Source organism: Dryobates pubescens, chromosome 10 (genome assembly GCF_014839835.1).
Source record: "Dryobates pubescens isolate bDryPub1 chromosome 10, bDryPub1.pri, whole genome shotgun sequence".
NCBI lineage: Eukaryota > Metazoa > Chordata > Aves > Piciformes > Picidae > Dryobates > Dryobates pubescens.
In genome coordinates this window covers 6,666,558-6,682,269 of record NC_071621.1, presented here as the reverse complement: position 1 = coordinate 6,682,269, position 15,712 = coordinate 6,666,558, and the positions used below count along the sequence as shown (strand labels likewise).

General features: G+C 42.0%; 1 protein-coding gene across 1 annotated transcript in view; it reads right to left on the bottom strand.

Annotated features, from left to right (window-relative positions):
* Window positions 1-9,039, bottom strand: part of PPP2R3B (protein phosphatase 2 regulatory subunit B''beta) — a 62,297-nt gene extending 53,258 nt beyond the window's left edge. Inside the window, exon 1 of the mRNA XM_009902605.2 lies at window positions 8,637-9,039. Coding sequence (XP_009900907.2) covers window positions 8,637-8,984 — 348 coding nt within the window. The 5' untranslated portion in view covers window positions 8,985-9,039. The remainder of the gene's footprint in view (window positions 1-8,636) is intronic.
* Window positions 9,040-15,712: the final 6,673 nt, after the last annotated feature.

Genomic DNA, 15,712 nt, shown 5'->3' with positions numbered 1-15,712 from the left:
CTTTCTAACTATTTTTTATAAAGAATTGTGATTGCTGTGCAAAAGGGGCACATCCAACACAGAGTACCAGAATATACTTTTGGAAACATATCTTGATCACTTTCCATGGACCCATTTTAAGTTGTATTAGCTGTCTGCAGAATATAAACTTATCTACCAAGACATTAGTAGCATCTGATTAACTCAGAGATAAGCACATTGCAATAACTAGCCCAACATAAATAAGTTATTTTCATATTATGACACTGCTAAAATACTACTTTTAGTAATGATCTGTTGTGAACTGCAGAAAGTAATGAGAATGCTTAACTGGTATCTTCTCAAATCAATGCAACGACTAAAGCCACCTAACTTCCTTTGAATTTTTCAAGACAGTTGTGTGTGCAAAGCCTCTAAAATTACAAGACTCAGCCATATTATATTACCATTGATATTTGGCAGATTTTTCTCATAACACTACTTGCTGAAAAATTCTGTACAGTCATTGCCTACATCTACCAGTGGACAAACTAGTTCACTGGATGAACTGCATTATTTTACACTGAAGTAAGCCCATACATTTTTTTACCTCAATTTTATTTCTTGCTGACAGAATAAGTGTTGGCCATGTGGAGAGAGACAATCTCAAAAATATAAGACATTCTCAAGCATCACTGGAGGAAAAAAAGAAAGCTATTTCCTCTATATCAGTATCTAATTTCCCCCCAGACTGACCACCTGTTAAAAGAATGAACTGTTTAAATGACTGATGTAAAGCTATAATTAAGCTTAAATGTTTTGAAAGACTGAGGGGAGAGAAGCAACTGGAAGTAATGATCTCATACAGCTATCAACTTTTTCTTGTTTGTTTGCTCCTAAGTGACAGTTGCTCACACAGGAGAGTGTGATTAATAAATTTAATTCAGGTATTTGAATTTGTCCTGTATCAAGATGCAGGTGAGTTTTGAATTTGAAGGCAGCCACATATAATTCTGAACTTAATTCTATAGCACTAGAAATGCCCAACTTCTTAAGACTGGACTGCAGGGCAGAAATAATCTTCTCTTTCAAGTACAACTGCCACTTTGAAAGAGGACAAAAGATAGCTGTTTCTTCTAATAAAGCATAACATGTAAACAGAATACTACTGCTAAGAAAAAAAACTGTAATATTTGTATCCCAGGGTAGAAGATGCAATTGGAATAAGGAGCAGTAGCAAAAAGCTACAACAGTGAGTAACTTTCAGTTTCTCATTCATACATGAAATGAATAGCTGTCTCTCTAATCAGGATAATGATTCTTCTATTCCAAGCTATTCAGTGCAACAAGGTGTTGTAAATGTAATGTAAAGACATTAATGAATATGTATTAGTAGTTTATTTATGTACAAACTATGCAACAGGTTATTTACAGTCACTATTTAGAGGTACCAGTATTCAGTTGATGGAACTACCTCTACAGAATGTCAATGCATGGGCACCTCAAACGAATAAAATGATTTATAGAACTTAGAATCGAAACTGATTCGAAAAGCGGCAGGGGAGGGGTTTGTCAGTGACTGGCAAACCCTCAATCCGGAGCGGTTTGGCACTACCTTAACCGAAGTTCTGTAAAGAAAAGGCTTGGCTTACTCACGAGCTGAGAACTTTGTGGAATCGTTCCTTGATAATGCGTTTATAGTCCAGAACATGTGGCACGGATATGCCGTAATAAGGAAATAGAAAATGGTGCAGACCGTGTGGCGCTGTGCCACGTGGTGGCTGCTTCTCCCAGAGTACAAAGGTTCAGGAGCCTTCCAGGGGAAACTTCAGAAGCTTTTGCAACTTGGTCCACAAAGAGCGTTGCCTGGGAAGGGTTCCCCGTTCTGGGGGCTGTAGTGGTTCAGGACCAGTGGTGCACACGGGCTACCACAGTTTCCTCCCACGGTGATGGGTCATGCAGCGGTTGACCTCATCTGTGGGGCACGGGGTACAGTCCATGGGGTCGGCACTGCCCATAGCTGGGCAACAGTGGTCATGTGTAGCGAGGCCTTCTGGAGTGCTGGTTTGAGTCCCAGGCAAAGCAGACACTGGAATGGCACAGGCATGTACAAAGGCACAGGCACGAGCGCGAGCATGGGGCACTTGTTTACTGAACAACCCCTATTTAACATTTGCCCTAACGAATACTGGCCCAATGAGCATCCGTTGCTAACACCACATTTAACCAGTGACAAGATGTTTTGCCAAATATGGCAAAAGCATATGCCATGAAGGGGGCAAACACAAGTATGTCACATGGCCCTTGTTTACCGCAGAGGTGGAAACACGCCCAGCCAGATTGTTTACCTGGACTCAGTGGTGCCAAGATCCCCCCACCGACTCCAGAAGGGAGGCGGGGAAAGGGGGTTTGAGTCAAACACACAGAAGCATGTTCTGGCAATATTTGGGGCACAATCCTGGACATAAGCACCACTCACCACACAAGGCTTAAGCAGAATAACACAGAATAATTCTAGTGCTGCTTATGCTGACCTCTATTATTTCCCCACACTTGAAACCAATAACAATTTTCTAGGAACACCTATAAGCTGCACTTTTCCAGATCTTAATATGAACTTCTGGCTGCCCTTCCTGTTTTGGCACCATAGAAGGAGCTTTATTGTGAACACATTAGTGTTGACATCCGTCATAGTACCCTGTTATCATCATAAAAGTACATCAGTTTGATACCGGGTTATTTACAGTCTGCGTTCAAGTCATGGGCTTAAACTGGAAGCCAAGTCCCCCATCCTCCCCACTTAGTGATGGGACATGGCACTATTAACACTAGTTTTGCATAATAGAGAGATAGGGAATGTATGCTCTAGACTGCACTCTGTTCTGTCCAGCATAATCTGGTGTGCAGTGCAATGGTAATTACAATTCACCTAAACCAGATTTAGTAGATAACATTGCTTCCCGTATTAAGGTACACCATGTAGCAATTCAGATGCAGACAACATATAAGATTAGACACTTGAAATGACGAGGCCAACATGAAAGCCTAATAACTATTTAAGTGAAAAGCTGGCAGGATTCAAACACTTTCACTCCTCTTCACTGTCCAATGTTTTATGAATGCTTATCTCCTTGCTAGTGGAAGGTGGTCTCCCAAAAGGGTTACCAGCGCACCTGAAGAGCATGAAAATAGCCCACCACTGATCTTATGAATGCAGGTATGAGCCTAGCAACCCTTTAACTCAGAACAACTCATTTGTTCCAAAAAAGCAACTGTTAAGTGGTCAAACTTCTGCCAATGTCAAAAAGATTCATTGTCTCCCTCTAAAATTAATTCTAGTAAGTACCACTCCTCTTGAAACAACTGGTAACAAAAATTTGGCAAGAATGGTAGTGATTAAAAAAAACACTAAAAAAAAATAAATCCATGCAGCATTAAAGTAGTAATTTTTTTTCTTTTTAAATTACAAATCATAGAAATACAGGGCAACAAGCATTAGTAGTTGTCACGGTATGACAAGCAGAAACACTATGCTTATCAGCAGAGGATATACAAAAAACAATTCAAGAAGTACCTTTATATCAAAGGTTGACCCTGCAGAGAAATGGAAAATAACTTTGAAGTACTTCAGATCATATCACATTCTCTCTGCATTACCACCCCCCAAAATGCCCATAGGGAATTCTGTGAATTGCTTCCCCAGATGCCTTGCACACCAGCTGGGTAGGATTAAACATCCTGCCTGCAGCACATTTTAGGCCTTGAAGCCTGGCATTTTTGACAATGTGATGAACAGTGTACAATTGTGTATACCCCATGTGTTTAAAATAATCTAGAGCACTAGAAACACTGTTTAATCCATGTACAGCAGTGATAAGGGTAAGAAGAAAGCTACAGCAGCTACTTTTCAAGTTTGGAAGTTACAGCTCTAGAATTTCCTTTCTTTTAAACAAACTCATAAAACACTCAAAACTTAAATGTTGAGATTTTTCCGTGCCTCTGATTTTCTGTTATTTCAATACCTTTAGTACACACAAATCACAAGGCTACTTGCAGAACACTAAATGCTAGCAAGCACTTCGCATCATATAACAATGACCAAAAGTTTGCAATTACAGTGCTTGGACAATGGGTGCAGTCAGACACCAACCTTGCTGTGAATGATGCCATGCAAGTGAAGTACCTCTCCTAAAGGAGAAAAAAAACAACCAACAAAATCCCCCAAAAAACTCCTAAGCAAACTTTTTTGCTTTCACTTGCACTCAAACACTCTGTGAGATGAGTTTTCATGGTAGAGTTCTGTCTAGATTTCAAAATGTGTCTGTTGATTTAAGTCAACAGTTTATTCTGAATTAGTGTTTTTCCAGAACCCAGCTTTAAGTGCCCTGTCTAGATGAATGAATTTGTGCTTGAAGAACCTCAGGTGTTTTGTTTGTTTCATCTTTAACAAAGAACATATAATTTCTCTTACTATCTGAGAAAGTACTTCGGACATGCTAATCAGTGGAGAGATTCAACTACCTTGAAAAACAGAAAATTCTCCTTTGAAAAGGAAGAGACAATTCTCCTGTTTCTGACAGGACATGGGTGTTTCAACAAAGCATGGCAACGTCTGAATTTTGGATAAAAACATAGCCCTCAGTTACAAGCTAACCTCTGAAAAAAAGGAAAGAGGTCACTGAATACAATAGCTGCCAGCTATAGTACTATTACTACTGTTCAACAGCTGCCATCAGAACACAAACCTGTTCTGCGCCTATGGTATTCCTTCAGGTGTTGAACATTAATTACTTTCCCCAACAAGTACAAAAATGTGGTTTCCTACACATTCAACTTACTACCTGGTAGTAACCTGAGAATGGCAGGTTTTTGTCATCAGCTTTATTGTTTAGTGTCCTACATAAAAAAAAAAAAAGGGGTGCAGAAACATTTCAGGTGATTTAGATCAGTAACTGTGACAATCTATCCTGTTGAAATGAATTTACTGCTTGTATGCTGCATTAAAAAAAAAATCCTATATACAGTAAGTTTAAAAAGAAGATGCTTAAGTTAACTTGCATAGTCTTAAAAGATATAATTCTCTAGCTCTTTATAGTCAGATAAAAAAAGCCCTTTCCAAATACCACCCTCAGGCACACAGAGATAAGCACTTTAACTAATAACATTTTCTAAGACTGCTATTTAGGATTTCAATCTGTGTTGCTGGACCTGCTTTCCTTTTTAAAAAGTTATCTAAAACAGAGTCTTCAACTTACTGAAATGAGACAGGGATCTCAAACTTACAAGAACTCAGATACATAGAATACACCAGGTTGGAAGAGACCTTCAAGATCATCGCGTCCAACCCATCAACCAATCCAACACCACCCAAACATCTAACCCACAGCACCAAGCACCCCATCAAGTCTTCTCTTGAAAACCTCCAGTGATGGTGACTCCACCACCTCCCCAGGCAGCCCATTCCAATGGGCAATCACTCTCTCTGTATAGAACTTTTTCCTAACATCCAGCCTGAACCTCCCCTGGTGCAGCCTGAGACTGTGTCCTCTTGTCCTGGTACTGGCTGCCTGGGAGAAGAGACCAACATCCGTCTGTCTACAACCTCCCTTCAGGTAGTTGTAGAGAGTAATAAGGTCACCCCTGAGTCTCCTCTTCTCCAGGCTAAGCAACCCCAGCTCCCTCAGCCTCTCCTCACAGGGTTTGTGCTCCAAACCCCTCACCAACTTTGTTGCTCTTGTCTGGACTCGTTCCAGCAAGTCAGCATCCTTCCTAAACGAGGTAAGTAAAACCATTGTGGCTCAATCTGAACTGTGATCAAATGCATAGAACCAGCTGTGCTACTTCTGACACTGCAGTAGGTAGTTTATGGATGTACACAAAGGGAAAAGTATATATTTGCTTTCTGCAAGAAAATACATTGTCATGTGAGAACATGCAATTACTAAACTCTTGGTGATGCATTAAGACCCGATGCCTACTTCAAATGTAATTTACACTTTTTAAAGATCAGGAAACTTTCTGACAAAGCTTCAGTTCAGCTGAATAACAAAGACAAGAGTAAGAGTAGGCTTTTAAGGCCATTACGTTTGATTTTGGGCTGATTGATGCATCTCTTACCTGGGATGATGTAGCAGCTCCAGTCCGCCCTGTGCTTCACTGGGCTGCTGGCAGCTGTCTCCTTGAGATACGGACCTGGTGCTTGTCATCAGGGGAGGTGATGGTAGTCTAGGGGATGGTTAGTGGGTGGCAGTGGGTTGTCCTTTGCTATGAGGAGAGACTGAGGGAGCTGGGGTTGCTTAGCCTGGAGAAGAGGAGACTCAGGGGTGACCTTATTACTCTCTATAACTACCTGAAGGGAGGCTGTAGACAGGCGGATGTTGGTCTCTTCTCCCAGGCAGCCAGTACCAGAACAAGAGGACACAGTCTCAGGCTGTGCCAGGGGACGTTTAGGTTGGATGTTAGGAAGAAGTTCTATACAGAGAGAGTGATTGCCCATTGGAATGGACTGCCTGGGGAGGTGGTGGAGTCACCATCATTGAAGGTGTTCAGGAGGAGACTTGATGGGGTGCTTGGTTGCATGGTTTAGTTGATTAGGTGGGTTGGATTGCTGATGGGTTGGATGCGATGATCCTGAGGGTCTCTTCCAACCTGGTTTATTCTATGTATGTATGTATCTATGTAAATTTCCTATTGCTTGGAAACTCCCCCCTGCCAAAGTCCTTAAAAAAAACCAACCACCAATCAAACAACAGCCTAATCCTCCAAGCTCTCTCTCAGAACTCCACATGCAATTCCAACAAAGCAAAGAATGTTACTCTACTCTTCATTGACCTCTTTAATTCTTCTTTAAGGGACCTAACTTAAGGAGGTCAATCAAGACACATGAAATCACAGTACATAAGTTAGTAATCAAGTACATCAATTAACATAAAAAATACAAGTCCCTAGACAAACTCTAATGTAGTATCTTAAAACTAAGAAGTGGGGATTTCCATTTTTCAAGCTAGATTTGAATATTGATATTTGTGAAATTGAGACAACACTTCAGATTAAATGTTCTAGTGCAAAAAAGTAGTCATATTATTACTCCTGTGGCTTAGAAGATAATTATATACATTAAATATACACCAACAACAACTAAGAAGTAATTGATACTCCTACACATCCTCAGCTCTAACCTCTCTACCCATACCAACATGAGCAGGCTTTCCTAGGGTACTAGGAGGTTTGGCTGGTGTATTGAATTAGATGACCACTTAACATTGTTCAATTATATGAATTTATAGTCCTATAGCAGAACAGCGTGCCTCAACTCCTTCAACATAAGGCAGATCATATATGCAATGCACAGTTTTGTCAGTCATCACATCATTTCCTTGCCACTTTTCTTTTTACAGTTTATAAAAAGGGATAGAAATTAGACTGGACTGCAAGGGTATCATTCTTGCATAGAGGACATTGTCTATTATAAATCAAGACCTCCTCAGAAAGGAAGCATTGAGTGTACCATGCAGTGCCAAAACAATTACTTTGTTGACAGATTCAGTGGAGCCAAATTTGAGTCTTGTACTAACAATAGTGCCTGGTATCACTCAACAAAGGAATATTTGCAGTAAAAGCAATATATTATAAGACTGACACAGCAAACAAACACAGGGACTTCTATTTATCCACAAGACTGCATTTAACCATGGAAGGGCCTGTTACTGAAAATGTGCATCTGAAGCATCAAGACCTGATTATGGTTACCTCTGGCAAAAGTAAGCTAAACAAAGGGACTGTGATCTATTTTGAAAACTAAATAGCCTTTGTAACCTACTACATCTGATAGAATGCTATAGTTTGAATATAAAATGTGAGATGTATTTCACACAAGACATCTGAAGTTAGGGCTTTTACAGTTATTTCTCCTTCATTCTTCAACTCTAAGCATTGGTCCTCTTCCACACTGGACACCACACAGTGGACCTGAGGACACTATTGAAAGCTACTTGTCATAAGGCTATTTCTACCTTTTCCATCACTTTTAGTTTTTCCATGCCTGTTAAGAATGCAAGAACACAGATCATAAGATCATTGTGGTTGGAAATGGCCAACTGTTCTCTCAGCACCGACAAGTTCACCACAAACCACGTTTCTAGGTCTAATCGTACTGTACAGGAGAGGCAATACTTCAAGAAAGTGAAAAATCACCGTTTTTGACTTTTCCTTATCTATGCTGCACACACTACTGCACATATATAAATCAGTTGCAATACTGATCAGTGTTGCATGATGTTGAAAATACAGCTCAAAACTAAGAAAGATATACCAAATCAAATCAGCTGTACTGGATACAGAATTTTTAAGATGCCTTCCACTCCCCAGTTTCAAAGAACAAGGGCAGTATTACACTTGACAGAAAAATTACTGGAAATAGAAAACAACTAGATATTCATTTTGTGTCACGCTTATAAAAAGGAACAGAGACACAAAACAGCAAGAGTCCTTTGGAAGTTTAGGCCACCTAGCCATTAGTGCTTATGACACAGACATTTTATGTTCAGTGCTGCTGCTTCTATTCCACCCCTGACTCCTCCTGTGGGGAAACAAATTAGTTGCATAATTTGTCAATACCATAAACAGAAAATAAACTTTAATTTAAAGAAGTAGTTCTAGTAAGTAAGAAACAAACTTACTGCTCTGGTTCCTGAGGATCGACGTGTTGTTCTAACATTAGAAACGCTCCTTGAGTTGGCTGGAGTTGCCAATGGCAGCGTAGTAGAAAGTTGAGGAGGACTGAAAGACATCAAAGGCAATCTGGTATCTCCTAATATGCATTGGTTGGAGCTGGAATTTTTATTGATGAACCTCTCATTTTTACCATTTCCTGAATCTCCATTACTAGTCTCCATTTTCTCCTCATTCTTGATTCTTCTCAAGCAGTCCTTTAGTGTCAGCTGAGTTGCAGACTGACTCAACCAGCACAAGAAGAGTTCATCCACCTTCATTTTCAGTACAGGTTGCAGAACTTTTCCAGGTGACATTTTCTATCAATTTCCCTTTATGCTGGATCAAATTCAAAATAAAGGTTTGACAATCATCTACTGCACTTTCAGAATTTAACAAGACTCCAGGGTTCCTGTTAAGAAAAATAATACTACTTAATCTTACACTTTTAACAAAGTGTTATCTTCCCACAAGATACCAACAGGTGCTGCAAGATACATATTTTGCTGTGAGTACCACATTTTGTAAGTGTAAGCCATTAATCAGTCATAGTGGAAAACAGAGAACAACTTCTTTAAAAGCATATTATGGAGACTGGAGAGAAGGAAACTGCACTGACTTTCTGAAATTGCTATCTAACAAATGGTCTCCAAGAATACTTGCTAAAAACCACATTTATTATGACAAATAGCACTAAAAAGATTTATTTATAAGCCTGCCTTCTCATTTATGAGCCTGCCAAGAACTAAATGTCTAAGCAGTTTACGCAAAACCCTGGTGATTGTACAGTTGAGATTTAAGAAGCAGCTCTTACTGTGAAGAGATTCAGAGCAAAGGATGGAGGTTCAATTTTCATTCTGAAGTGATTCTGATTTCATAGCATACTGAGCACAAAATGCATCCCCACATGCACAATGCCAAATTTAATTCCCAGAGATCCTTCTTCAAGATTTCCCTTGCCTACCCACTTGGTATCACATTTAATACTAAGTTAGATACTGAAGTATGTAGAATGATTTAGGGTGGTGACCACTTATAACTTAACAGTGCTATTAAATTATAACAATTTATAGCAATTGAATATTCTTGTATTTTTGAAATATTGCATTAATTTGATATATTTTATATAGAGTAACTTGGTGTTTAAAGATCTGATCTATTTAACATTCACTCATTTTTACAAACTCTTAAAGCCAATATGAAAGCCAGAGTAACTCAAGAATTTGGATAGGACAATTTCAGGGCCAGTTGTCACCTGAAACAATACTTTTTAGAGAGCTAGAATACTGGAGCTAAATACTGTGAAGAAAGCCCAAGTTATTGTCATCATTTCTGCCATCACATTATTTAGTGCTCTGGCACAGTTTAATTAAACTCTGTGCTTCCTCCCGTTTTGGTCATCTAAGCCTTCATCAACACGGGATCTACGTGTAGAAGGCAACAAAGGCATGCAAATGCTTTGCTGAAGAAGCTTTAAAATAAACACCTGGATTCGGAAATAAGCAGCATCTGGCAAATGAACATACTAATAAAATCAACGCTCGGTCTGCGTCCCACGGCAGAACTAGGAATCTTGTGACACTGCAGCAGTTAAATTTGTTAAACTTTTATGCACACGAACTTAACGGTCATTCCGTTGCTAAAGCTAACCGGTTTCCCAGCTCAACACTTTTGCAGCACTCAATGCCGTGTGAGCACCCTCGAGCAGTAGGATTTCCTTCCAGAAAGAGGTGCCACTCAGCACTCCGGGGCACGCCCCGTGTGCCCCGCTGTCGGGACTCCGCAGGCCGGTCGGGGAAGGCGGGCGGCCACACCACCTGCCGCAGCACACGCCCCAAAGAAGAACGGGAGGGACGCGAGAGGGCCCACACGAAGAACAGCCACACACAAGCACTCACCTGCGCCAAGCCACCCCTCCCGCCGACACCTTCAAACCGGAGCCTCCTTCCGGCCCAAACACCCGCTGACATCTCGCGATAACGAGCGTCCCTTCCCCCGCCGGAGACGCGGCGGCCGGTCACCGTGGCAACGAGGGGGCGGGACGCGGGAGGGGCACGCGGGCCTCTGTGCGTGCGTCGTGACGTCAGAGTGGCGCTCTGTTGAGTTCCCCGTTCCTCCCCCTGCTCGGGTGTCTCAGTGGCGTTTGCGGCGGTGGGGTGGCCTCGTTCGCTGTGTGGGCAGCGGTCAAGGCGACGTGAGGGGCTATGAGCACAGCCCCCTTCTCCTCCAGCCGCTGGCGTACGGCTTCGGTCAGCTTGGTCTCTTGTCTCCACAGTGGAGCCCCTCTTAGGGCCAAGTACAGTGGTGCCATGGTGTTGGGTTAGAGGCAAAGTGGGGAAGAGTGATGTGTTGGTCGGGCTTCCAGCCCCCAAAACTGCGGGGTAATCAGTCAAAAGACCAGTGCCTTTATCTCCAGGATGCCATATGTGGGATTGCTGTTGTGCAGGCTGCCTGTGTCACCGTGCTCCCAGGGTCTCCCGAGTGCCATTGCCTGCGATGAGGCGTGGATTTCTGACCTGTATCTCATGGGCTGTGTCTCCCTGGTTTCCGGAGAGGAGGTGAGATTGCCTTTGCTGCTTCCGGCTACCAAATGCTGTTAAATCAGAATACAAAACACTGCTGGTTGCTACTAGTGTCACAGGATTGGAAATGATAGGATGAAAGGGGAAGTGGAGGAAGTAACAAATAAAGTAATCCCCTTATTAAGATAAAAATGTGCTGGTTTGCAGCCCGTTTTTGCACTGGGTAACAAACACTGGAAACTTGGAGGTTGGCAGACTTCATGGGCTCTCCTGCAAGGCTCTCTGGGTGTGCTTGTCAGTGGTGTGTTACATAGCTGCACTAATTCCCACATTTTTTATGCTTTTAACATCAGTTATCTGTGGTTTTATGTTGGATCCCTACTTCCAATATTCTGTGTTTTCCTCGTGGCTACAATCCCATTTACTCATTTTGCATTCTTTGCTTCCTTTACTGTGAAAGACACTCCAGATTTATGACAGGTTGTTTTGACAAATCCTTGGAATGTTACTGCTGTGGAGGCTCTACCAGAGACGATACAGTTAGTATATTACAGTGGTTTGACCAGAAAGCCTGAAAACACAGACATGATTAAAACAGGGAAAAGTGAAGGAATAGGCTTGCTGTCTCATTCCTAGGGACTTGGAAAGAGGACACGGAAATAAGAAGGGACTGAAGAGGACCAAAAAACTAGATGATGTGAGAGGGATGTGGTACAGTTCACAGTTGTATTTTGATAGTATTCAAAATACTATCATCTCTCAAAAACTGGTGTTACTCTCGTGAGTATATCAGAGGGCTTTGACTTACTATAGACGCTGAAATATGTTTTTCACATGTTTGAAAATGTGGTTCTGCATGCAATAAAACCTGTAAAATGTTGAGAAGTCTTGAAGGCATCTCTACTTTTCACTGCACTCTGCTTCCAGCCTATTGACTGCTGAAATTTAGAAAGCATGGTTTTAGAAAACTGAAGTGCACAAAATGGCATTATTTTAAACTGCTGTAAAGCATTCAGCATAACACAGAGGAAGCAGATGTCAAGGTATGAATCAATGCAAGAGATGTGGACCTGCTGTAGTGGGTCCAAGGAGGGCCACAAAGATGATCAGAGGACTGGAGCACCTCTCCTGTGAGGACAAGCTGAAAGAATTTGGGCTGTTCACCCTGGAGAGAAGAGAAGGCTCGAGGGAGACCTTATAGCTACATTTCAATATCTGAAAGGGATCTACAGGAAGGCTGGGGAAGGACTGTTTAGAGGGGCTTGTAGTGATAGGTTGAAGGGCAGTGGTTTTAAACTGGAGCAGCATAGATTTAGGTTGGACATAAGGAAGATCTTTATAATGAGAGAGCTAAAATACTGGAACAGGTTGTCTCAGGATGTGCTTGAGGCCCTGTCCTTGGAGACATTCAAGATCAGACTTGGTGTAGCCCTGGGCAGCCTGATCTAGTTGGAGCTGTGCAAGGAAGTGAAGGAGGATTGGATGAGATGACTTTTGAGCGTCCCTCCCAACCTCATGCAATCTGTGACTGTGAATCTGTAAATGTTATGGAAGTAGCTTTAAAGCAGGGGAAAACAAAACCCCTGTTATGTATAGCAGCAAGTTTTTTGGCTGAGAACTGAAGGGCTGAATTAAGAAGACTGATAGGAGAGCCACAGACATGGAACAAAGAGGACTTTTAAAACATTTTGAATGCCTTTGAAGCATTCCTTAGTGATGGTGTAGCCATCTGTTGATTGACATGTTGAAGACAGGTGGCAAGAAGGGGATCAGAGAGTGAGTTGACAGAGTTGTAGAGTTGGATATCAGCTGCATGGAGATGATGCCCTTTGTTGAAACTGGCAATGATATCTCCCAGAGGAACAGGAGGAATAAGAAGAAAGAAACCAAAAATCCTCTGAGAAATACACGCAGTCACAATAGTCTCTCATGTATGCTAGTGATTATTCAAAGCCATTCTAATTCTGACTTTATTAGAGTTTGTCATGATTAACATTGGTATGAGAGAGGAATCAATTCCATGTATCTTCTGTTAAACAGAAAGTGCTTTGGGCATCATCACCAGGTCGTACTGGTACTTGCAATTGACAGGGATATTTTGAACATGTCTGGATGGATTGGATCTACTCCGCAGTCTATTCTGCTGCTAGGGATGTGTGTTTGTAGAATTACAGGAGGTGTAACTTGACCCAAAGTGGAAAAATACCTAAACCAAATCTCTTCATTCAGGTCTTCACCAGTAATTGAATTTTGACATTCCTGTTTGACTGTTTTTCTATGTTCTTGCTTGTGTGGTAAGTATAGAATCTGTACCTTTTCTATGTTGCTTTCAGTCTATGGAAAACAAGAATCTGTTCTAGTGTGTTACAGTTTATGTGAAACAGATCAATGTGGTTTAAGGATGGGCTTTTTAAAGAGTCCTTTCAGTAATTATCTAGACTTCAGGAAAGCACTTGACATTGTCTTCCCCAGCATCCTCCTGGAGAAACTGGCTGCTCATGGCTTGGATGGATGGATGCCTTGCTGGATAAAAAAATGGCTGGTTGGCCAAGCCCAAAGAGTGATGGTGAATGGAGTTAAATCCATTTGGCAGCTGGTCACAAGTGGTGTTCCTAAGGACTCAGTATTTGTACCTGTTCTCTTTAATATCAATGATCTGGATAAGGCGATTGAATGCACTCTCAGTAAGTTTGCAGGTGATGCTAAGATGGGAAGGATTCATCAGCTTGAGGGTGAGAAGGCTGTAGAGAGGGACACAGACAGGCTGACTCAATGGGTGAGACCAGTTGTATGAGATTCAGCAGGCCAAGTGCCAGGCCCTGTGATTGGATCATAACAAACCCATGCAATGCTACAGGCTTGGGAAATAAAGGCTGGAAAGCTGTCTAGTAGAGAAAGACCTAGGGGTATTGATTGACAGCTATCTGAACATGAGCCAGCAGTGTGCTCAGGTGGCCAAGAAGATCAACAGCCTGTATCACAGTCCTGCTGACTGTGGCCAGCAGGACCAGGGAAGTGATTGTCCCCCTGTACTCAGCACTGGTGAGGCTGCACCTTGAGTCCTTGAGTACTGTGTTCAGTTTTGGGCCCCTTACTACAAGAAAGACACTGAGGTACTGGAGGGTATCCAGAGAAAGGCAATGAAGCTTGTGAAGGAGAACAGGTTTTTATGAGGAGCTGCTGGGGGAACTGGAATTCTTTAGTCTGGAGAAAAGGAGGCTGAGGGGAGACCTTACTGCTCTCTACAACTACCTAGAAGGAGGTGGTGCTGTGGTGAGTGTTGGTCTCTTCTCCCTACTAACAAGTGATAAGATGAGAGTAAACGGCCTCAAGTTGTGCCAAATTGAATATTAGAAGAATCTTCACTGAAAGGTTTATCAAACACTGGAATAGGCTCCCCAGGGAGGTCGTTAAATCACCATCCCTGGAGGTGTTTAAAAGATGCACAGATGTGGTGATGAAGGACATGGTTTAGCAGCAGACTTGGTGGAGTTAATTAATGAAGGTTGGACTTGATAATCTTAAAGGTCTTTTCCAAGGGAACTGATTCATTGATTCTATGATCCTATGATTATTACATATAAAAGCACCAAGTGTGCAATATCCAACTGAGACCCGAAAGTTGAAGTGACAAGGTCACACGGAGCATTGTTGTAAAAGATGCGACTACACTTTACTTAAGGCAGAGGTTTGTTTAACAAGTGCAAGAGGGTGATACATTGGTGTAACTCGTACCAATTAATGATAAGAATACTTGGGCCCAACTACACAGTGGAGTTAGCACACCCACACTAGTATGTCCGTGTAGCTCAGTACCTCCCTCCATGTAGTGCGTGGAGGTTTGGAATGGGCTGCCCAGGGAGGTGGTGGAGTCGCCGTCCCTGGAGGTGTTCAAGGGGAGATTGGATGTGGCACTTGGTGCCATGGTCTAGTCGTGAGGTCTGTTGGAGCAGGTTGGACTTGATGATCCTTGGGGTCTCTTCCAACCTTAGTTACTGTGATACTGTGAGGTGCTAACCCCATTGCTGAAACTGAAGAGCCATACTAGTTTCTAGTTCTTATTGGCTCTGTTGCATACAGCTTGTTTCTGCTTGTTCTGCTAACCTTTACACACAAGGTGATGTTAGCAGTACTGCCAAAGTGCACTAATGGCTATGTATCAAAGTCCTTCTTTGCCTTTATTTGCCAGAGTTTACAGTGACAGAGGGCAGCGGTGGTCATTGGGTGTATTCCTATTTCAAATCAGTATTTTGCAGCAACACCTGGACTTCTTCCCTTATATTCTTGGCTGCATACAACTTAGATATACAGGTATGAAATAGGTGTCTCCACGCCCTCTGTACTTGGTGAGAGTAAAGCAGCATTGCCTGATTAATGTTACCCTGAGGTAGACATCTAACCTAGATCAGATATATCGTGACTTAAAAGTGCCTTTTCCTCTCTGCTAATAAGAATCTCAATTTGTATCCACACACACATTTTAGGAGTCCATGTAGGATGTATGTAGGATAAATGTGTTTACA